The 25,397-nt window shown below is 40.7% G+C and overlaps 1 protein-coding gene across 2 annotated transcripts in view; it reads right to left on the reverse strand.

Moving 5' to 3' along the window:
- The window catches only part of nell2a (neural EGFL like 2a), an 84,019-nt gene that overhangs the window by 4,723 nt on the left and 53,899 nt on the right, over nucleotides 1-25,397 (reverse strand). For both annotated transcript variants that reach the window (XM_005927783.3, XM_005927782.3), the window contains exons 14-18: nucleotides 23,463-23,585; nucleotides 21,095-21,190; nucleotides 8,693-8,833; nucleotides 5,472-5,665; nucleotides 1,341-1,517 (exon numbers count right to left, since the gene is read on the reverse strand). In XM_005927783.3, coding sequence (XP_005927845.1) covers nucleotides 1,341-1,517; nucleotides 5,472-5,665; nucleotides 8,693-8,833; nucleotides 21,095-21,190; nucleotides 23,463-23,585 — 731 coding nt within the window. The remainder of the gene's footprint in view (nucleotides 1-1,340; nucleotides 1,518-5,471; nucleotides 5,666-8,692; nucleotides 8,834-21,094; nucleotides 21,191-23,462; nucleotides 23,586-25,397) is intronic.

A 25,397-nucleotide genomic window follows, 5' to 3' on the forward strand; every position in this document is an offset into this window, starting at 1 on the left:
GTGTGTGTGTTGTTACAGGCGTGCCTGCAATCTCAAATGTGCTCGTGTCTGCTCGTGTCAACACGAGTGCCTACACTAAGTACTGTTTCAGCGAGAGCGATGCTGAAGCAAACCCATTTTCAGCCAACTGCGCTTCCCCGCTGCCCCTCTGCTGAGCGGTGATTTTCAAGCTCTTCTATAATGGCTCGCTGTAAGAAATCCAAAAAAGCAGCTCTCAGGTCCAGGCATCAGGACGGCATTACAATAGAGGGAGGGAGGGGTGCGAGAGGAAATGACATTGCTATTGCTACTCAGACCATAAATCTGTCAGAGTGGAGCCAACTTATGGTATCTTAGCTGCAAGTACGGCTGATCTTTAAAGGCAACAAAAAGAGGATGAAATAAATAGAAAAATAAGAGTTGTAAAGTGCTGCTCTGAGATCCAAAGCAAAGACGGTTTGTGAGTCATTCAACAGAGGAACTGACACTGGTGTGGGTGAGTGTTACAGCATGTTGGAGGAGGGGGTGGGGTTAGGAGAAGACAGTGGGGTAGAATCTAAAGCGTTCAATTTGCATGTGATATGCATATGGAAATATGGTAAGAGGGGCAACACAGGTGGGAAGATTTATTGTTTTTGTCAGGTTTGTTGGGAAACGCAAAACGCCTCCCTGTTGCTTCAACATAAACACTGTTAAAACCTTGAAAAGGTCAACGCAGCAGAAGATGTGAACACAAAGAAAGCGGCGCATACGTCTAACTGAGAAAGATCTGTGTAGTGAACGAAATGCTGTTTTGTTTCGAATGGGAAATGGGATTAGATGTAGAGGACACTCGAAACTAGCACCTCAGACATACACGCTGCAGAACCTCCTCAAAGCACAGGAATAACACTCCCTGTTTCACCCTCCCACCTCATAGGCGACACTGTTCCCCTAACCTTGAATGTCTTCTCCAGTAAAACGTGTAATTCCAGCACAGCAGAGAGCAGCCCTTACAGTTCTTTGAATTCTTTAAAATTTCAGTAATCACTTGCTTTGGTTTTCCACTTGTGCAGAAGAAAGAAATCTTCATTTTCTCCTCTCTGCAACCTCCCTATTCACCTCTTAATCACTCCCCCCCTCTTGGCACAAAACATCTTTCCTTGACTTTTTTCGCAGAGCACATCTCTCATTCATGAGCATTTCCATGGAGACTGGAGTATTTGTTACATCTCTCGTGTGGGCACTGCGGCACGGCAACGAATGCCTATGTTGTCTTCGCTATCACCTTAAACGACACCGCACGAAAGCGTTAAATACCTGCGCTCTTTGAAATATTATCAACGTGCAGGAGGGGGTTGGTACAAGCGCCCTTTACTCACCAGGCACTGACACTGCTGGCAGTTCTCCACCCACGTGTCCCCGCTGCCGTAGGTGAGCAGGCCGTTTTGATGCAGACACTGGCTGCTAAGTCGAGGGTCGCACTCGGGGCAGCAGAACAGGTCGGCGTTGGGATTGTCGCAGTCGCACACCATCCTGCGGCACATCACTTGGCCGGCCTGCGTGGGGAGCACAACTGAGCACTGAGCACAGGATGACGCACGGGCCAAAACAGCTGCACGCACAGACAAAGGCCTCTGCTTTGATGGGATCATAAAACATACATGTTGATGATTAATAATGTAATGAAGGCAGTCTAGCTCATGCCAAGAAAACTGTTCTGAAGCAGCAATTTATGACACGCCAGATTAAAGTGTGTACTCTATGCGTACTGATGCATAGTTTCTATTCATCAGCGTGGTGTTCTCAGTGTTTTCAGACTCCTTCCAAACTCATCAGAGTACAGGAAATAATCGGCAGCTTTGAGAAAGCGTGGTAGGAGTTTTAAGCTTTTTAGGATTTTCTAAGATTTTAAGAATTAACTATGAATTGGTTGAGAGAGAAGAAAAAAAGAATTGCATGATAATTGATAATGAAAATAATCAGAACGACCCTGCAGTAGCCAGAAGGTGGTGAAAGGAACAGGTACTTCTGTTGATTGTTTCCACAGAATCTTTATATGTGCATTAATCACGGTGTTTCAAACGCATGTCTAGTATCCCGAGCCCAACAGCACCCATTCATAATAGCGTGCAAATTTTCCATCCAATCCCATTTTAATCGCCGCTTTGCCTTCTTGTTACTGTTTAATTCTAATATTTGGATATTTTTCTGTGGATATTCATACGGTTACATATTTCCCGGCTCAGGATGGATACAGACGATTGTAAAAATAGGAAGTCCGAATTAACTATAGAGCACAAAATTAAATTTGAGTATTTTAAAGGTCCCCTACATTTTGCACGACGACGGCTCGGATAGGCTTGAGTGCCCAGCCCTGAGCTGAAAAAGGAGTTAATAGAATGGATTGAAAATTGATTTCAAAAAGCATGAGTATGACTTCTTTTTTGTAACAAAACTGACAATAAAGTCTACCTGTTGTTGTGTTTGCACATTTCTGTTGCTTGTGGGCTCGCACACAAGAATTTCACTCGCATGTGCTGTGCCAGTGTGCCTGCACATGCGATGTGACAATAAAAGTGATTTGATTTGATTTGATTTGATTTACCTTTCATTCCTTTACATTTTTTGTAAAGAATTGTCAGGAATGCATTCAATGTTGCCAGTTAACCTGGTATTTTGATATTTTTTTCTGAACATGTTTTTGAAATTGGTCCAGATGCATCGATGGGTTACACTCCACCCGTCAGCACTGCAATCAGAGCAAAACAACGAACTATTTGTGTACTGCTTGACCTCGGGCTGGATGCTCTTTGTCTTTTTTCTGGGGTTTGACTTTGGTTTCCCCTCTTCAGTTAATCGCAGCTCTCCATGTAATATCCGGCTGTGTCCACCCACTTCCAAAACAATAACATGTTTACTCCTCTGCTCACTGAACTGCTCAATACGACTAATTTTGACAGGCAGCTTTTCAATCTCTCAAATCAATTAATATGACTCATTTAATTAGGGAGCCATTTCTGCCCTGGACCTTTGTAATCAAATGAATAATTTGCTGCTTGATCATTCACTACCGACACTAATCCACTATAATCACCTTCCACTACCGCCAGACACTTGGCATTAGGTTGAGTGAAATGCTGAAATGCAAAGTATGACTGCTCTGTGACCTGATAATCATGGAGGAAAAAAATGTGTTTAAGATGATGGAATGAGTTTTCTGGACCAACTGTTCCCAGATGCCTTGTCACTTTGATGTCAGGAATCAATCAAAACAAGTACATCAAGAGCCCCGATCACTCTGATAGACCTTTAAAAAGGACTATATGGAGAGAGTAGCTCATGCGCTTTAATTAAGTTGCTCACCACTACTGCATCATCTCCATCCATCCACCCATACATACATCCTGATTTTAGGACTCTAGTCATGCAAAAAGCATCGGATCAAAATTCATTCACATTTTCATGCATTTTCAGTTACCGTTATTGCTACATTACTAGCTAGAGAATTAGCCTAGAAGACTGCATATCTAAGACGAAAAGCACTCAGACAGCACAAACCTACACCAAGACAACTCCCTATCTGAGCTGTATTTACTTTTAAGGGAAGAGTATTGTATTTTGTATATAAACGTTATGTAGGAGGCGACCTGTTTAGAGTATACCCTACCCCTCACCCTATGGAAGCTGGAACAGGCTCCCGCCTCCTCACGATCCTAAATTGGACAAGCGGAAAATAATTGATGAATGGATGTTTCATTTCATAACTGAGCATGAATAAACTTATTATATAATATAATAAGATACGGGACATTTTATGAAAGTTGGCATTATTTGACCTTAAAGAAGTGGCCAGAGGTTCAAACTAACATGATATTTACAATCCCCATATATCATTCCCTATATGCCTATATGTTCTCAATACAAACAACGGCAGGAACAAACATAGTTGTAATAAATAGCACTAAAAAGTATTATTATTATTTTGACCTTTAGGAGAGGAAGGAGAGGTTGGGGGTCAAATGTAAAATTGTAAGTATAATTTCTAAAATAGCTTTTTGAAATCATTACATTGACCTTGGAGACCTTGGTGGATGTAAGTTTGATCAGAATTCATTCAAATCTTTTCAAGCTATCGTGTTAACGGACAGAACGCCATGCATGCAAACGCTACCAAAAACATAACCTCCCAGACAGAGGTAATAAAGACTGAAAGTTACACGTGTGGTAAATTGTCTGATCTTCTGCCGGTAATAAATGTTTAGCTCCACACACATTATTAAATTAATATTAAGGGAAGAGTCATTTAGGAAGCTGGCAGGCCAAAAGACTAAAAAAAGAAAAAGGAGATGTGAGACTGGAACCAGGAGCCTTCTGGTTATTACTGAAATACATTTGCTTTACTGCCCTTAGCCACTGGTTACAGTCAGTGTTGGTGACTTTTAATGATCTCTTTACAAAGAAGGACAAACTGAAATATCCTCACCTGTGGCTTGTTATATGTAAAAGCCAATCATTAATAAAGAATCAAGCTATTTCCGTACAATACTGCAAAGATTTAAAACTGTTCTGTCATTAAGAATATAGCAAAAACTGGGAAAAATAATAAATACAATGCGTATTACGGTCAATTTTGAGCCTTTCTACCTCTGTTTCAATCTCCAACAGCTTTTTGAGAGTTGTACCTCTTTCTTTAGCTGCTAAGAAATCAACAGCAATCACTGTAGCATGACGAAAATCTGTAGTTGCACTTCTTGCCATCTGTTTACCATGACTGGGTGAATGCTACAATTTCCAATTTCCACAGAGGCAGTAAATGAAATGCAATTTGCTAAGATGATTTTACACTTTTAGACTTTTTGAATTTCGAAAGGTCACTCAGGAGCTAATTCGCACTTCAAAGTTGCCAAAGCTGGGTGCAAATGTTTGCTGTTGATGGGGTGTGACAGTGCCCAAAGGTGGTCTCCCATTTGTCCTACATCAATTATCACATGTCATGTCTAATTAAAAATTAAAAAGGGAAAGAATCATTTGTTGCACTGCTGCGCTTTAGTTGTTGTTTTAATAAAATGTCACTGCTTGTTTAAAGAGAAGCACTCTGACTACAGGATAAAACAAAGTGACGCTTGCTGCTGATTGGTCCTGTGGGGAACAACATCATTCCAAAAGAAAACCAGGTTTACATTTGCTTTGTTATATTATTGTAATTCTGGTTTAAACACTTGGAAAGCAGAGTGAAAAATAACAGCGCTGAAAACGTTTCACGCCTGGATCAGCTGAATGCACATACTGTAAAAGTGTGCACGCGTCAGAGAGACAGGGGAAATCATTACTCTGCTATATACAGCCGTGGACACGTTTCCTCGTCTTTTCACTTGTCTGCCTCTTTCTGTTTCAGCGCATCCATTTACCTCTGCTTTGTTACTCTGTTCTTGGTTTGTTTGTTTCTTTGCTTTTCCTCTCAGCTTTCCTTGTCTCTGTATTCTCTGCGTATGTCTCAGCCTGTTCATTACCTGGCAGGAGCACACCGAGCACCTATCGCTGTCCAGCACCCAGATTTGCCCGCTGTGCTTGACCTTGTTGTCATGGATACAGTCGCCGGTGCAGTTGTGCCCGTGGGGGCACCGACAGTCATAGCCTCCTTCCAGGTTGAAGCACACTGTGTCGTTGGCACAGGTGTTCCTTCCTGTCTTGCATTCATTAATATCTGCAGGGAATACAAAAAGCATGACATCATACATATGCTCTGTGCAGATAACAGTTTCTTCTTTCTTTTTTTTAGTACAAGACCAGTAATGTTGCTTCAATAGCAGGGCGATAAGGTAAAAGCAGTTTTCCCTGTAAACGTTGATGCTCTTATATGTCGGTGAGCAGCCATGCTTTTATCTCTTTCAGGACAACAGTGCCCTGCCTCTCTGTATGTGAAAATCGCTGAATAGAGGATTTGAAATGCAATTGTAACGTGCAGCAATAGAACATTTTTCAAATCTTGCTGGGAACACGCAGTATACAGCTGTAATGTAACCCAGAAACCCACTTTTGGCAAAATTATAACTTTGCTTTGTGACGAACACACAGGCTATTTTTTTTTAGGGTGGTTTTAATGCACTTTTTTCTCCCTCCTTTTCCTCTCACAACTCAAACTGACAGCTAAGATTGGGTCAACGAGTGGAGCAGCGCTAGCACTATTGTTACAGGCAACGCTTCAGTGTTACTGTAGATTGAGGGTTTCCGTTTTGACAGCTGACACTTTTTTCTGACAGGCTGAATCAGAGAGAATGTTTCCGAAAATGAACAGGCTGCAAAAGGAAATGTGATATTTTTAGGAAGGAAAACACAACTCCTAACAACATATCTATGCAATCATAAAGGCACACAAACGTTTCAAAAATAAAACAACACCGAAAAAAAAACATCTCAAAAGTTAAGTGAGTTTTTCAAAGTGGATCACTTAAGATTTTTTTTTTCTTAAAGTTCAGATTTCAGAAGCACTATTTTCAGTGCCGGCTTTTGTAATTTGAAACCCTCAATCCTGATACTGGGACTCAAAGAGAGGGACTTAATGATGTGATAAAAATGAGGCATAAAAAGCCTGTCAATAGAAAATGAATGGGTGTTGCCATTAATAGTGGTCTGTGGCACTTAATGATGCAAACAGTCATATTCTTGCATTGCTGAAATGTATGAACTGGAATTTAATCCTCAATTAATGCAAGGACTTGAAAAAATTAAGGTCAAATATTGATAAAGTAGGTGCCGTATCCTCTTGAGCAGGCTTTACTCTAATTAAGTCAAATAACTTGAAAACTGAGTTGCTACAGTAAAGTTGGGCATTTGTGCTCTGAGATAACTCAGGTTGGATGCTGGGGTGATGGAGGGGTTGAAATAGCAGACAGATGAGAAATGCTCAACAGTCCATATCAAAATTTTAAGACCACTTGAAAAATGTCAAAAAAACCAAACATATTTTGCATGGTTGGATCTTAACAAGGTTCAAAGTAAGCTTCAAAATGCAACAAGAAGAAATGGGAGAGAGACAAAATGTTTTTTTGAGCATGCAATTTATTGAAAACAATGCTTTAACTGAAACAGGCTGTTTTACAGCTGATGAAAAGTTTAAGACCACATGCCTTTGAAAGGCAAAATCTGTGTAAAAATGTGGATTCATTGTCATTTTCTGTCAGGTAGTCACACTGTCATGACGTTCTGATGGCAAAGCCAAAAAAAAAACCATTCCATTTTTCAACATTGTCGGGTTGCTGAACTGCATATGCAGGGTCTCTCGCAGCGCGCCGTCGCTGCTGAGGTGAGACGCAGTAGTACAGTTATCTGGAATTTCTTAAATGATCCTGATCTGGGTTATGGAACAAAAAAGTCAAGTGGAAAACAAAAATAATTTCACCAGCACTGAGCCAGAGAATCCAATTGGCTGTCCACCAAGACACTGGACGATCCTCGACCCAGATTAAGGCCATTACTAGCACCGATTGCAGCCCCATAACCATCAGACGGCATCTGAGACTGAAGGGATTCAAAAACAAAAAAGGTCTTCAAAGGCCTCGTCTGCTTGAATGCCACAGCACTGAGCGTTTGGACTTTGCAAGAGAGCACCAAACATGGGACATTGAAAGGTGGAAGAAAGTTTTATTCTCTGATGAGAAAAATGTAACCTTGTTGGTCCTCTTGATTTCCAATGTTACTGGCATGATGAGCAGATCCCACCTTAGATGTTTTTTACACGCCACGGTGGAGGGGGCGCCATAATGGTCTTTTCCCTTAAGTGGAACAATGGAGCTTCACGAGGTGCAGGGGCGTCAAACAGCCGCTAGCTATGTCCAGACGTTGAGGGCCCTCGTCTGTGTGGTAACCAGTGGGTTTATCAGCAGGACAATGCTACAGTACACAATGTTCACAGGACAAGGGACTTCTTCCAGGTCCAAAAGCGTGATTTCCCAATCACGCTTTTGGACCATCCTGTGTGTTCCCCTGATCTAAATCCAGTTGAGAAGCTTTGGGGATGGACGGCAGGGAAGTTTACAAAAATGGACATTTTGATGCCCTTCATGCGGCCGTCTTCACCACTTGGAGAAATGTTCCCACTCACCTCATGGAAACACTTGCATCAAGCATGCCACACTGAATTTTTGAAATGATCAGCAATAACGGTGGAGCTAATCATTAATGAGTTCATGTTTGGAACTTTGATTTCTGTTTTCGGGGGGGTGTACTTTTTTTAAGGAGGTGTGGCTTTAAACTTTTGATTGGGACTGTATAACTAGGATTGTTTGTTTGTTATATAACGTGAGGAGAGTGAAGTATGTTATGTATGTTTCCTGCCTGAAACAGCTTCCAGTTTTCTCTCTATGGCGTAGCGTTATGTCGATTCCAACAGGACACATTTTTGGCATTTTTTTTTAGAATCGGATAGACTTATAAACACAATTCTTAAAAAAAACAAAACATTAAAATAATAATTTTTAGGTCTAGTTTTGGTAAGTGTGAAATTTCTACCAACTTCTTTTAAGACTTTCAGAATTTTACACGATCATATTTATGTACTTTTTATAAATTATCTGAATTATTCGACTTATTTTCTTTTTTTACTGTGTGAAATGTCACAATTATGTGTTCATTTTTTTACTGTGTCGTGTGGTGTGCTAAATAAAGACGTTATTAACCTGAATCAACTTTATCGCCAATATTTGTGTTGTGTACGTGAAGGCGGGCTACTCACCTATACATGATTCCCCATTGGCGGAAAACAGGCCGTTGTCATGGTACCCATCCCGGCACTCACAGTGATACCAGCCGGGCAAGTTGACACAAGTGGATTTACTGTCGCACTCGACAAAGCCGTCCGCACACTCATCAATATCTGGAGACGGAGAGAAGATAAGAAAAGAAATGAAGAAAAAGAAAAGTCACCTCGGATTTAGTCAACATATCATGTTGGTTCAAAATAGTTTTGTACAGGGAATGAGGGTGCTCAGCTGCATTCTTGCCTGGCAGGCATTTTCAACACCGACTGATTCATAATTGATAAAACAACATGTCTAGCATATCAGTAAATCTGGTCCGAAGGCTTTATTGATCAAGCATAGTTTCACAGCCAGAGAAGGACATCTGTATCAATAAAAGATAGCAGGGAATGAATGAATCTAACATAACAAGCTTATTCTAGGAAGACAGCGGCGGGGAGAGGCTCCGCAGTATGGTGGCTTATACGCGCGAAAGATCCCCGGTTCGATCCTGAGAGGAGACACAAATCCCTTTGGGTTGTGTCAGAAAGGGCATCTGGCATAAAGAAAATCTGCCAAATCAAACACGTGGAGCTACCTTCCATGGCAACCCCCTTGTGAGTAAAGAAGCAGCTAAAAATAGTTTACTGTAGGAAGACAGAGATGTTACTATCTTGTATCTGAAGAGGCCGTAAAGCTCCTTTGCAGTCTCATCTTCTCATCAAAATATGCAGTAAAACAAATAAATTCCACAGTGCGTGCACAGTTTTCTACAACTCTGCTCGGACAAAGGAGTTTCTATAATGCCTTTGGCAGCTTCTAACAACCTGTGGGTGGCTGTCAATAGATGGAGGTGATGTTTGTTTTCACAGAGGTCCACTTAGAAATATCCTTGACGCTGCCTCCTTCAGCTCTTCTGTTTAATACAAGACTTTAGATTACACGTTCTGACTTTCTTCTTGGGTGCATTTTTCTTTTGCTTTTATCTCTTTTATTCTGTTTAATTCTCATTTTTCTCTTTCAGTCTTTCTGCCTACAGCTGGCCAACCTTCGACCCTTTCATTACGACGAGCGGCCTTGCAAGCAGCAACCAAGAACAAATCCAATACAGGTTTCAACAATGAGCCTAATACACACAGAGAGAAAGATTACTCTGATATTTTAGCTCACATTTAATTAAACTAAGGACCGGGCCCACACGAGAGAGGAAATAAAGCCTGTTATTACGCAGTGGGGCTAAATATGTTAGGTCCAGACATGCACCGTGATTAAATGCGTCTGCATAGCCAGTGATGGCTTTTTTATGATTGTGCATGATGCATGATGCTCTGCTCTCATTATGAAAATGGCAGTGTGCCGTGTATGACCTTCTCTGCGACTGCCTGCAACAGTATCCCCCACAGAGCTACAGGCAGACGGGCTCATGGTTGAGCCCCCCCCCTTCCACCGCCCAGGCAGTAATGGGATTAAGATCTATTGGCTAATGAGCCCTCAGCCTTTTAATAGAATTCTGCAGCAGATTAATCGTTGATCAAATGTCCCACAGATTAGGGTTTTATCTATTTAAAAATCACCCGCATTTGTCTGCATGAACTGCAGGTTTTCTAAAATTAAAAAAAAAAAGTTTCTACATTGGTGAGGTTAAAAAAAATCTCACTCCTACAAGCTGGCAGACTTTAAAAGTGAAACACACTTCACCAATTATATCAGTTTGGTGAGAAAGGAGCACCTTATTTCCCCCCCTAAGGACAGCAATGTTGGCTTTAAAGGACGCTGTTTAAATCGCGAGTCTGCAGCAAATAGCATAACCAGCCGATCTTTGAAAATGAATATGAATTCACCCCACTCCTGAAGAGAAATATCCAATGCTCTTTGTTGCCTGTGAATTCCAGGGGCGATAAAAGCGCTGGGAGGTTTTAAAGGGAGGAGCTGCGTGAGGTGGTGTTGCCAGTATATGAAAAAGAAATCATGCTGAATTTGTTGGAATGATTCTCTTCTCTCCAATGCGGTTGTGTGAAGTAGTTCAAAGTACAACTGAGTAGTCAGATTCTATTTATAACAAACACCGAGGGCGAAGTCAGTCTAAAAATATGCTAATGGGTTATTTTCAGCCAGTTTCATTCAGGTGTATTTAAAATGCTCGGCTGTCTGGTTGTAACAACAGCGGGTTACACCTTCAGCAAAAGGTTTGTCTTTCTTCCCCTTTTTATCTTCGCAAACCTTGTCAGCTACAATTATGGCGCAGTGCTTTTCAGCCTTCTGTCAAATCAACCTTTAAAGTGCTGCAATGTTTTAGGACAATGCAACTCATTGTTGTCGCACCTTGGATCCGACAAGGCTCGGTGTGCGAGGTGCAGCGGAGATGCGGCACGCTTGCACACACACAAAAAAAGTCTTGCCTCCCCTTTTATCATCTGGAGGATCGTTGTAATTAAACCATCAACAGCGACAGTCAGACAAGGGCGCTGCCGAGGAGCGCCGTCACTACTGAATCATGGCGCTTTCGCTTTTGTTGAATCACAGAAGTGGATGGCTGTATTTTTACTTGTTAAATCATGTCGTGCTTCTTCTTTTCTTTTTTTTTTACCTCTCTGCACTGGAAAAATAAAACCCAGTCCAAAAAACCCCCATCACCATCACAAATAAATGAAAAAATAAAAAAATGCTTCTCTCTCCTGGAGAGGTCAAGGCAGCGGTACAGCAGTTATTTTGGACTTACCTCACTGCATGAAAGACTAGAAAAACAACACAGAAATACCTACGCAGGGGAAGAGGATGGGCCGGATGAGGAGGAGAACAAAGATAAACGCAAGAAGGTGGAGGACAGAAAGAGGAGTAGGAAGAAAAATTAGAAAGACGAGGAGATGGAGGAGGAATCGTTGAAGAGACACTGCAGTTATTCTACTCGTTATCCTGAGTGGCAGCCTGGAAACAAGGGCTCTATTAAGGCAGCTCTCAGAGGACAAAGTGAGAAACAAGAGGACCATCTTTTCTCTGCCCTCCTCCTGGGCTTGTTATGCCACTCTGCCACGAACCACCCTTCCTCCCTTTATATTCATTCTCTGCCTTCACCTGTCCGTGTGTTACCTTTTTCCGCCAGCCGCCTGTCTCAAATCTAATGCAAAAATAGAGGTGCTCTAATTGTCACCGCTGCTAATCCCTGTGGTTTTCTCCCCCTCTGAGCAGAAAAAGCCAGAGTTTAGAGATGAGTTTAGCCTACCTCTTCTCTTCATGTCTACCTTTCATTGTTTCTGCTCCTGAACACCACTTCACATCATTCTCACTGGCTATTCTGATGCATAAAAGGTGCAATTCTTTGACTTCCCCTTCCAGCTTTCCTTCCCTTCACTATTCTTCCTCCCCTGTTTTTTTTTTCTTCCCTTCTTTGACTGACAGATAGCCCTAGGGGTTAGGATGCAATTCTGCTGCCTTGCATCACTCATTGCAAAGCCTGTCACTGCTGCCACGTGTACATCTCCCGTACAGTAACCTAATTCAAAAGGATTTCCATTTCCCTGCAAGTCCACCTGATAATCCTGATTGGCACAGGGAAGAATTATTCACACCAACAGCTCACCCTGCCATTTGTCAAGTCAAATGCCAGTGGAATATAAGTGGATTTTAAAATAGGCTGAATTTGTCATGTCAGATCAGGTTTAAAATAAAGGCTGAGAAAAGACCGGAGAGTCGATAATAATGTTTGCGGAGGCGATAACGTAAGAAATGGATTGCTGATCGCTGTTCTTATGTATAGTGAAGTGTAATTGAGTGATTGTCACTGATCCTCAGTCTTCATTAAGAGAAAGAGTGAACTCGCATAAATCAATCGCTGTGAAACCTAAGGCAAACTTAGTTACACACTGACTTCCTGAAGATGAAACAGACACTGAAAAGCAAATCCATATCTGCAAGCACTTGAGTAGGAGAGTGGATGAGTAATCACGGCAAATTGGAAACAAGTCTTGTGAACAACTGGTAGCTGCAAGAGCATACAGAATGCAATCAGTCTGCATGCAAGTCTCCCCCACCCTTTAAAGCAGGCCTACAGCTGAGACTACAAACTGCTTTGCGATGGTTGTTTTAGTTATAAAAATAGAAGGAAAAAACCCAGAGAGGTCCTTAAATCGCAAAACGTCTGCCTGATGTGTTTGATAGATGAGCTAACGAGAGCATTGAGACACAAAATAAACATGTGCTGGAAACTTCTAATTTGAAGCTTATAATACCAGAAGTCATATAGAAGGGACTTTTGAATCTGCAATAACAGTATTTATTTGTATTAACAATTAAAAGTCAACCCATGTACATGACTGGTTCACTGTTTCGCAGACAGGACTTTAAAAAAAGAAGGAACATAACCTTCACAAGTTGTAATTGTCCACATTTTCTGCTATAAAGGTTAAGGCACTGAAGAACTGAAAACTGTCAATATGAAAAGTTTCAACATAAATAAAATTAAAAATGTCCATCAAGATAAGTGCAGCAATTTATAATTACCTCAAACTAACCATTAAGGCCAGCACAGTAATTTCAGTACTTTAAAACAGCGGTCCCCAACCTTTTTTGCGCCACGGACCGGTTTATGCCCGACAATATTTTCACGGACCGGCCTTTAAGGTGTCGCGGATAAATACAACAAAATAAAACTAGTACCGGTACTGGAAAAAAATAAAATTTATTCATAACACAGGTGAAAAGACCCAGGAAAACCGAGTAAACGATAAAAGCGATAACAAAATAACGCTGAAAACCAATAAAACCCTGAAAACCAAACATTTCACACCTGAGCCTCAACTCTCGCGGCCCGGTACCGGTCCGAGGCCCGGGGGTTGGGGACCGCTGCTTTAAAAATTGCACAAAGTACTGCTGCTCTCTCATTTTATAACAAACAGGACACAGTCATTTTTTTATTTTATTTTTTCTTGTTCAGTGGTCAAAGCGGCCAGAGGCTCGGTGTGCCCCAGCTTGTGATTGACATTTGCAGGTCGTAGATCCAGGCCAAAAGAGAAGGCCGATTAAAGAGTTTACATTTACATGTAGTGTAAGTTATCACATGGTATTGTACATGTACTGTATTTAATAAAACTGCCATGTGTCTGCACGCCTTTCAGCACTTCAAGATTAGCATGCTGTGGTGGATAGACAGCAAATGGTGCACAGTAAAATGTTCTTCTTCACAGAAATGCATGCATGTCTGCATAAAAATGCTTCTTACAATACTATGACTCAAAGTTTGAGTCAAAGGAAATTTGAATGAATTGAACCAGTCATACCGAAGGGCAAATATTTGAGCTTTAATACTAATAACATAAAAAATGCAATGTGTAGAGTGGAATGTGCAATCTCCCGTGATGATGACGAACCCACAGATCGACTGACGATTGCTATTAGATTAGTGGAATATTTAAGAAGCTTTAATCCAGTTGTTCTGGCTTTAAGGTTTGTTTTATTCTCACTGTTAAAGTAAGTTTTTTCACCTAATGCAATGTAGCTGTGTTCAGTGAAAATCAGTGTAAATCTTACTGATTTCATGCCAGACTGATATAAACACCAAAAGGATGCTTACATTGCTCCACATATGCGTTTTTCCAAAAATAATGACTATTTCTTCCTCTCTCAAAGGAGAGCACAAAACATATCATTTACAGATCTAGTGTATACTAGCCTGCAGAGGAAAAGCAAGCATTTTAATTTAAATGTACTCTAGCTGTTCTGTGGCCAGTGCAGATCGCTGCATTGCAGCAGGTACAGTGGTCGCCTATCCCTGTGAGATATGTAATTTAGGTAGAAGCAGCAGGTTGCGCGCAGCTAAACGACAACTCCGGCCATTAGCGAGGCCTAATTAAGACACACTAATTACAGGTGATGGAGAGAGTGCTTTGAAAGGCCGAAGCTAAATAAATAATGAATACATAATCACTGTGCTTAAACAAGCCGCTTGAGCGGGCCCCGAGGCCTTGTGGGTAAATTGTGGAGGGAAGGAGGGAGCGTTGCAGTGATGCATCATGGGAGCTGTCAGAGATGCATCACGGGAGCTGTCAAGAGGGTGGAAAAAAAATGAATGTGGTTTTAGATATTCATTAGTGGTGGGTGGGAGGTGCCTAGGGAAGATTTCAAAGATGCAGGCTATTGTAGGGACACACACCGTTGCTCTCGCTGTTTCAAATTATAACAATCAGCAGCTCCAATAACTGTTGGCAGTGTTATAAAATTTACCCTGGAGTGGTCCACTTTCATACACATGCAACCCATCTCTCTGTATATAATAATAAAACACTTAGTGCTGGCCCTATCATCTGAATGTGTTTTTATTTGATATTTATCTTCCGGCCTGCGTGACTGGGGTTGTCGGATATCTGGTTTATCTGCCGTTTAGTCCGTCTTTCAAGCCGCTCTTCTTTTTTCTCTGTCTAATCTGTCATGTTGTCTAAAACTCTGACAACCCTCCTCGAGTTCAACATCAATGTAAATGAGGTCTGAGGGAACAAATTGTTTGTCTGGCCCCGTTCTGCTCTCTGTCCCAGTCAATATGCCAGCATGACTTCAGCACTCTCTCACTGCCTTCAAGGTTTCCTCATGAACTCACTGGCCATCCCCGCGTCTCCTCCTATCCTCCTCCTCTTCTTCACTGCTCCCCCCCACCCGCCCCTTTCATTTTTTTATATCCTGTTATAATTCCCTTCCTTTATTCTCCAACTTTTTGTCTCTTCTATTCTACTCTTATGCCCTCGTATCTGCTATCACCCACTAATTAAATATCATTTCTTCCCCACTCAACTATCCACCCATTGCCTCCTCAAACAAATGATTTCCTCACTTCCCATCCTTCTTCTTTTCCCTTTTCTCACAACAGGAAGAAATATTTGAGCAAAGGTTGCTAAAACTCGTAGAATATTTCTTTGGTAAAGCAAACAATTTAGCAACACTGATGAAAAGACGCATTCTCTTTAGATTAAGTCTCTTCATGAGAACAAGACTTTGAAGGAAGACGTGTGCTGCCAAATGATTGCGACTTTAGTAACCAAGTGTGGGTTTTTTTTCTTTCAATAAAACATCATTTTACAGTGTAGGTGTGCTGCACCAGCACTCCTTGATCGTGCTCTTGAACATTAGCCTCCAGGAGTGTGTAGGAGTGACAAATCTAAATTGTATCATTAACACCAAACATAAAAATCTTTTATCTCTTTCTCCTTGTCCTCAAAGAACTTTGTCGATGCTAAAATAGCCTCTGCGTAATTTGGACCTGCTGATTAAAACTGCTCACAAGGATTCGAGACTGCGGATGAATTGAGAGATGAAAGGCAGAGGTGTCCATCCCGAGCATCTGATCAAATGCTGCTCTCCCTTCAGCATCCCACAGTGTCCTTTTGAGAAACTAGCAAGAGGCCAGCCGAGGACAGCAGAGATGGCCATTAATTACAGATCTGACAGCACAGTGACAGAAAATTTTAACTGGTGGCCAAGCATCCTAATAGGCTTAGAGAGGCTTGAAAGGAAAAGCTAATGAGCTGAAAATAAAGGAAATGCAGACACAACCTCCCCATTCATCTTGTAAGAACAGGTCGGCAAACACAAATCTAAAACCTAAACAAGGAGTGGATTTCCATTATTATTTCATAGAGGTATTGCAGGTCCTTGGTTAGCTAAAAGATTATCAGAGCTACGATATTTATAAAGGCCTTACAAAATCTTCTTACATGTACGAGGTGCTTTCCTAAAGGTTTCATATCTAGAGATGCTTTAGGACGCATAGATTAATAGTTCCTCCTGCCCACTTATCTTAATAAGGCTAAGTACCTTTAGATGGGACTGGATAGAGAAAAAAATTTATTATACAAATGAAAATAATTTCTTTCACTTTCTTTTTACAGGGAATTACTGGATTTGCATCACATGGCCATGAGCAGGTATCATCATATCTACCAATTTACTAGTTATGCAAAGGCATCCAATTTAATTTACTTTATTCATACAAAACAGTGGTTATGGGATTTTATATTGCAAGGTAAATATGAAGCCATATTTTACTGAAACATATCAAATATTTAGAAAATGTACAATTTTAAGAAATTGTACATTTTTATTGTAGCAACAATCTCATAAAAGTTGAGATGGCAGCACCACAAGACTGGATGAGTAAATCATACTAAAAAGAAAGAGCTAGAAGAACATTATCCAACTATCGAGGCTAATTGGCAACACGTCAGTAACAATATTTGGTATAAAAACAGAGGAGGCAGAATTTCTCAGAAGTAAATATGAAGCAACTGAAAGGCTTTATTTAAGGTAATAATATCCTTTAGCGGTCTAAAATGATGCATCACGATGATTTCTTTAGTTCTGACATCTATCTATCTATCATCTATCATCTATCTATCATCTACCTATCGAGCCATCCGTGTGTGTGTGTACATAACTTATATTTCATCTTCAACCTTGAAAGGCAAGTTGTTGCCAATGCCCAAATAGACCTGTTTTCAATATTACATTAATCTCATCAGAAATGCCACTTTCTTTCATTTTTTTATATTGCTCTTTTTTTCATTTTACTGCACTATTCTACCTATGTTGTGTTTTTTTTTAATAATTCACATAAATTGAAGCTCCAATCTGGCTTAAGTGCAAGATCAAGCAGCCAATTTACTAAAGTAGACTGGGTTTACTTTCTTACACTTTCACCTAGCAACATAGATTATATAAGATGCTGAAAGCTTGAAGCTCTGATAACTTCAAGTTAAGCTACATTTTATGATGCTTTCAGTGCCTCAGAGTTCTTTCTTTTTTTTCTTTATTCATTTACTTTTTTGATGTATGCATTTATGCTTGTTTACAGCAGGATGCATTATGGTTTTCATAAAAGTATTAAACTGTACCACATAGCACAGCCAGCCAGAGTTAAGAAGATGTGTATACTTGTTTGATTTTGAGTGGGGTATTAAGAAAAGTGTGTTAAGAATTAACCACCGTTCATAAGATAAAAACACTTTTAGACGATTATATCGACGATGGTCTAAGAAATATGTTTTCGTTCGGTGAGCAAACGACTAGTGTGCTATACTACATCACACATATAAGTAATAAGAATACAAAGCACTGAAAAAGATGACCTCAACATTCTTTAATACGATTTGTTTCACTTCTGTAGGTAAAAAACATCTTAGCAAAGTACTGAAAAAACAAGCAGATTCATTACGGAAAAATAAACATAATATTTCTGCATGTGCGCGTCTCTCCCAAGCCATACAACATATACAGCTCCAGCCTGGGGCTACCATGTTGACTGTGCGGCATGTTCAGGGCACATATTACATGGCTGGCCCCGCGTACATTTATATCCATGACTGAAGTGAATGCGCCCAGCCACAGCTGTACCCTGCATAATTCATGATGTGTCAGAGTTCTCCACTAGCTGGTGTCTGTCTGTCAGCACTGCGTGTCCCCTGTCCCTCCCCATCTATTCCCCCTGAATGGCGATGACAAGGCAGCGAGTGCACTGCACACAATTACAAGAACGCACGAGCAAAAATAGACAACAACACATTCACATGCATACACAGACGCGGAATATTCGACTTATGCATACCACAAAACACTGAAACCTGAAATAAGGGGGCCAGCTGACAATTTGCAAACTGTTGGCATCCTCTCATACGTTAATGCATGCTTATAGGTGTGCGTGTGGATCTTGAAGTTCGGTGTCTTATGACAGGCCGTCAGTCTGCCGCTGCAGCAGCAGAAGCGGTGGAGTCCCTGGGGAGACCTCTAAAAGCTCACAGGGTTCTTGTGAGGGGGGGATGAGGAGCCCAGACTTAGTGAAAGCTTTTCCATGTTCATTCACCAGCTCTGCCTCTCCTCCTCCGGCAGCCCTAACTCTAGCAGCCTCATTCCGCATCCAAATGCAGAGAAAACTTGCTAACCCCTACCCTCTAACCACCCATCTATCCCCTCGCTTCATCCATTCCATCTCTGCATCAGTCAGTTTTCCCCAACATGTCTGTATCTTCCTTTCCACTTCACCTCCTCTCATCCCCCTCCTGCCCACAACCTCTCTTCTCTTTCCCTCCTTGAATGTTGCATCTGTCACTCTCCCCGTACATCTCCATCTCTTCCTCCCAAACCCAGTTTCCCCTCTCCCTCCTCCTACCCATCCCTTCTCCACCTCCTTACCACCAGTAGAGCAGAATATCCAACAGTACATTAACCCCCATGCATCTCTGTGAGCTTCTGCAGCAGACGCGTCCGTCACTGGGAGTTCCTGTCACGCTGAGGAGACAGTAAGAAAGACCTTCGTCTTTTCACTCTGAATGACTGGTGGAGTCACTAAACAATGCCAGAGGCTTTCGCCCTATAGAATAGGGCCCTGATGGTGGTCCCAGATGGAAAAAAACAAAACATCAATATGGTAGCTGTCACAAGGCTGACTTGGATAAGACTGAGAGGGAGTCAGATCGTGGGAGGGAGGCGTGTAAACGACAGCAGCGGCATCTGTGGTGACAAAAAAAAAATCCCACTGCCTGAGGCTTGAGGAGCATGATTGGGTGTACATGTGAGATCCCGTTTGTTTGAACCTCAGATTCTAATCAGACGCAACAAGGAGGAGATTGATCCCTGAGCTACCAGTCATTCAGCCCCAGTGGCCTCATCATTAAGAGGAACTGTTTTCTCTTTTCAGAGAAAACATTGCAGAGAAAACAAAAAATGGAAGGTTTAAACATTTTGGGAATGACACATGCTGTATTTGCTCATTCCCAGGTTTAAATTAAGAAGATTAAGTTCATTCCTTTATGTTCTTTAAATATAAATCATAAGTGAAGGACCACTTTAGCTTAGCACAAAGGAAGCAAACAAAGGGAAACAGGTAGACCAGCTTTAAAACAAAAGCACATAAAAAGGAAGAAAAAAAATTCTCATCATATCTTTTTCATTTGTATTAAAAATCTTTTGGGATGTCTATTTTCTATCATGACATTGTGTTTCTTCCTTGTATACTGAGCCGATGTAATGCAGGATCAAGTCGCTAGCATGAAAAGTCTCAAGTGTGATTGAGTAACCCAGAAAATAATAGCACAGTATGGGAAGAAGAAAGTTGTGCTACAACAAAGGAGTGTCCTCTATTTATGTCTTGGTCTCCGTTTTTACAATATGCAGTAAAATGTGCAATATGCTCCATATTTTTTTTACATTTTGGCTAGTTTTCTGGGGTTTTTTGTAAGATATGGGAGAATGAATAAAGGCAAATAGAAGAGGAGACAAGGAGCAAGGAGAGAAAGTGGGGATCTAAAACACTAAAGAAAGTAATGAAATGTGTGATTGCTTGGAACGTGCAATTACTAAGGGACGAGGTTCTCAGCACCTTCTCTGCTGCAAAATGAGGAAAAGCATAAGGCATTATGGCTGGCTAGGTGTGTTAACACAAGTTCTCTCACTGTCTTTCTCACTCTCAAACACACACACACACACACACGCACATACAAACACGCACACACTCCTTCCTCAGCATCTCGGGAAATTCATTTACTTTAAGACGGGCAGTAAAAAGGGCGCCTCGTAAAAAAAGGTCCTTTATGTGCAATCAATACCTGAACCAATGAGAAAGCAAAGGGGCTCAGCTTGCCTCATTCAAACACGAGCACGCACAGTGAGAGAGCTGTCATGGCTTTCTATTGCTTTGGCTACATGTCTCCTGAAGGACACTCCATGAAAGGTTGAAATGGGTTATGAGAAAGGTGCTGCTGCTGTAGATTAGACATATAATGCATCAAATACAAGTACAAGAAATACAGTGTTTCTTGGTTACCTTAAATCAGCAACACTGTAGGGAAAAACACACATAGAAAGCCCTGAGTCTTATCACAATGTTTCACATATCTCAATGGCTGCTAGCTGACTTAACACTCAGTTAATCTATTATGTCCTATTTGATATGGTGCATCAGGAGTTTGCACAGCTGTAATGTGCATGTAGCATAAAGCCTATGAGGAGAATGCCATGCTGATTAATATGGGCTGTGACATGTATGGGCTAACGCCTATTATTGTTGCAGCTGCAGTTCAAATCCTCCACTGGGCCACTTGGGAGAGGCACAAGCTCATCGCTCACCACGGAGGCCCGACCCACACAGTCAGACTCGTTCACGGACATGCACACCGCCACAAACACATTCAAATGCACACGGGGATAGTTAATATAGCTTAGTGAGAACACTGCAAAAAAAAAAGCATTTACAGTACAGTCTCCCATTTTCCTTCCTTCGTTTAGTCTTATTCTCAAGAGTGTAAAACACCTCCTCGTCCTGCAACATGTTCTTTCTTACACATTCAATCAAAAGTTCCTTTTTTTTTGGTTTGTTTGTTTTATGGGGAAAAAAATGTAAGAGCGTAACGAAAACAAATGTTTACCTGTTTCACATCTCTTCCCAGTAAATCCTTGCTGGCAAACACAGTTGTTAGGTGAAACGCAGGTTCCCCCATTCTGGCACAATCCGTCACACATTGCTGGAGATACACCAGAGGAGAGGAGCCATTACTCACTAAGATTAACGAGCATTAACTATGTAATTAGACCAGCAGCAGCATATGTATTTGCATACAGAATAAGAGCTAATTTGGTGATGTGATTCATTATAGGCTTGCACAATATTATTTTGCGTGATTAATGCATCTCACCAAGGTTAATTCAAAAATGTTCATTATCCGTGGGTAGGCTGTTAGTTAATGTGTCCCCAAAACACAGAGAAGTCACTGAAGTTGACACAAATGGAAATGGAAATAAATGTAATATATGCAAAAATCATACCATGCTTCCTCAGACTAAAGACTGAAAAGTACTGAAAGCAAATGAAAACCTGTTTAGTAAGACGTGTAAAAGCAGTGCTTAAAAAGAGCACTCCAAAAATGAAGAATTGCACTTTCATTAAGTTGGGGGATACAAAAAAACACCAAAAGACAGATGCAAGAGTCTGTCTAAACTATAATAAATTATTATAGCACAGTTTTGGGTGAAGGGTTCCAGCTTCTATCATGTATTTGTATGTGCATGTTTGTGTAGTGTACCTAGTGCTCATCATGACCAAGCAAAGTTATCTTAATGTGCAGCTCCACCATAAATAGATTTCTACTCAAGAAATAGATTAACCAGCTGAGGTCAGGTCAATTTTCTAGAAAGCACAGAGATCACATATAGAACTGCAAACATGACAGAGGCACTCATTAAATCTGGGTCACAGAGGGCTTTTCAGTGGGTGGTGGAGAGAGTAGAATCACCATCATATACTTTATGATATGATATGCTTAACAGAACAATGGCTAAAACTAATGATCTTTGACAGAAATTTGATGATGAAGATGGTAGCAATGTTTATTTTATATCATTAATTTACCTGTTCATAACTTTTGTTTGAATGGTTTTGTACAAAAGACTGTATTATTGTAGGGTCTTTAAATTGCAATAGAATGTGCCTTGAGGTTACTGTTGCTGGATTCGCAAATTGTGTAATCACATGTACTGCACAGATGTAATATAGCCTTCTCTATGGGGAGGCAAAAACTCAGAAGCTCAAAATCCATAGAGCTATATGCCTGAGGAATATTCTCACATAAATACCCTGCATTCAGCCCTAATATGACCTTGAGGCCATCAGAAGAGAACATTGTGAAAGAAGGATGCACATTCAAAGCATGAAAGTAAACCAAAGACTTTGCAGATGCCAGAGTGAGAAGCAATGCAGTCTTACATGAAAGAAACGTCATATCTACAGACTGGATGAGTTCAAAAGTTGGGGGGCGACAAAAGGTGTCCGGCACCAAAGTCAACCTAATCACATGGGTCTCAGCTGACAGACTCTTTCAAAAAACCCCAAAAAAACCACACATGGCAAGATGATGTGCACCTGGCATCACCACATCAAAGCCAATATAACAAGCAGGTATACCTGCCAAATAAATCTTAATTGTAGAAAAGGGAAGACTCTCTAGTGATTCCAGCCCTTTGGATCGTCGACGCTTGGGGGCAGACCTTTAGCTATCAAATCTGACCTCTCAACAGGTAAGCATGCATATGTCACAGTTCTGGGTGTGAGTGAATCACCAGGGGGTATATGTTTGCAGGTGGGGCTCTGCATATGTCATCACAGGTCATCTGCCTTAAAGGCATGAATAGAGGTGACCTCAGCGAGGACTAAAAGGGAATAATTTTCTATCTATCCACAGTCAATTTCAACCTCCTAGGACCCTGCGTCCACATATGTGGACATCACATTTTGGGTTATTTAGACCAAAATATTCAATTTTGCTCTACAAGGGCCTGATATCCACTTACGAGGACATTATACAGCTACTGTTCTATCAAAATTTTAAACGAATATCCTCATTTGTGGCTCTCATTTTTCTTAGAAACAAAAATCAGATAAAAAAAAAAAATCTGGTAATTCTGGTAATTCTGATTTTACATGCATCGGGCCCCAATCAGCCCAAATATCAAAGAGAAATTAAAAATGCATGCTGTGGAAGAGTTCGGGTCTTAGGAGGTTAAATTAAATTTGGCCCAGAGAAAAAGGATGGAACGTTTAGTATTTTTTTCCAGGGTGTCATTAAAACCAGCATAAAAAATAAAATAAATTAATAAAACTAGATATATATATATATAGTATATATAGTATGTGATATTATATAAAATTAGATAAACACTGTTTGTTAAAACAAGGGGAAAAAACAACAGTGGTCAAGTGAAGCAGAACTTAACAAAACAAACTGAACCTGGTGAGATTACCTTTGCAGACTGTCCCATTGCCCGTGTAGCCTGGCTTACAGGAGCAGCTGTGGCCTCCGACCATGTTGAAGCACAAGGCATTCTCATCGCAGTTGTGGAGTCCGCTGAGGCACTCGTCATGTTCTGCAAACAACACAATAATAAAACATGCATCAATCCGAGCAGGTTCCTCACTAGTACAAAGTATACTTTTCGTATTATGCAGCATCTTCCCAAATAAGCAGAGGAAAACACTCTAGCAACAGTTCAGAAATCGTCTTCACATCTGCAAAGACCTACAGGCATCAAGAAAATAACACTTGATTAAAGAAAAGTGAGCGTTTATCCTCCTTGTAAATATCAGAAATGATCGCAGCCAGCTGGTAATTTGTTTTACTAACCATTAACAAAAAAAAACAAGGACAAGATTTCAAACTGTGCCTTGTTTTAAACGACTTGATAGTTAGACAGCTGTGAGTCTAGTAATAAGACATCAGTGACAAACAGCCAACTGGAGGATGAGTCACTTTTCTGTCTTCCATCAAGATTTGTCGTGAAAAAAATTGTCTCAGATGTTTTGCTGCAATTTGCCGTTTTTGTTTTTGCACATCATGAGGGACGGAGACGTCTCAGTGTCTGCTTCGTAATAGCAGAAAATAAACACTTTAATTTCCGCGCACACACCAATACGGTTCATCCTTGTGTAGCAGTTTACATACAGTACATAAGCCATTAGCCTTTAGTTTGAGCGTTGCAATTGGCACAATTGGCGTGTTAAGTACCCACAGGAAATGTTTTATACAAGCATTAACAAAATGTCCCCGTAGAACTGGAACTCCCAGGCTCCCATCACTGTGGAGTTAGTGATATGCTGTGTTATGAATCACTGACAAGCTTGACTAATGGCTACAGCCCGTGACAACATACTGTATCCAACTGGCAAACAAATCTCTTTCCCTCTGTGAGGAGAACTTCGGGAAGACTGAAGTGGCAAAACAGAATCAAATGAAAACCTGGAGTGAAGGCTAATAAAACAAACAGTCCAGTTGCAACTATGTAATGATGCCACATAAAGAAGAAAACAATTAAGCCATTAGGGCTAGTAGGTACAAATTTAAAATAAAAAACATTTAATTTGAAAGTAGCTGTTTACGGAAGACAATGTCTTGTAACAGCTGACAAGAAATCTCAATTAATTGTCATGTTTTTACTTGAGGGATCCGAACTTATAAATAGGCCTCTTTAAAAAAAAGGAGTGCTGTGAATGAAACCATTTGAAGCAGCAGGGGAGACGTTATCCTGATGATATCACTCTCTGTGTGTCTGCTTTTTCGTTTGTCACAAGAAGATGTGTTCTGAAACAAATGTGATTTCATTTGCTTGTGGCTGGTGGATCTTAACACTTCCTTGAAACAAAATCATGCTCAAGTGTCACAAAAGTACTGAGTTTTACACCAAACACCAGTTCGGTCTCTTCCTCACAAGCACTTCATTCTATCGATTACTCGTATTAATAAAGTGAGAAACTACCATTGCTGAGTTATCGGTATTTTAAATTTGTTTACACCGGTAGAATTGCAAAGCTTTGTTATACTATTTGATTCAAACGGGTCATTAAAAATACAGTGGCAGAAGTTTTTAGCCTGTGCTCACTTATTGACTTCTTTTGTTTTATCCTCCGAGGCCTCTGTGTTTGTTTACACAGTAAATAAACATAGAAGCAATAATGCAATGACGAGTTATTGGAAAAAATCTTATTTGAAGCTGACCTACACTAAACAGTTAAAGAACTCTAAAGCATTTAAGTCCGTTCCCTTGCTACGGGAAGATGGATCTTGATGCAAGTCCTTCATCTGCCCCTGAACATAAAAGCAGATCTTTATCCCTCTGAGAATCACACAAAAGAAGAATACTCATCCATAGTATTTGGGAGATTCACATAAATATTGCATTCTG

This window comes from Haplochromis burtoni, unplaced genomic scaffold (genome assembly GCF_018398535.1).
Source record: "Haplochromis burtoni strain Fernald_Lab_line unplaced genomic scaffold, NCSU_Asbu1 Contig_104, whole genome shotgun sequence".
Classification (NCBI taxonomy): Eukaryota; Metazoa; Chordata; class Actinopteri; order Cichliformes; family Cichlidae; genus Haplochromis; species Haplochromis burtoni.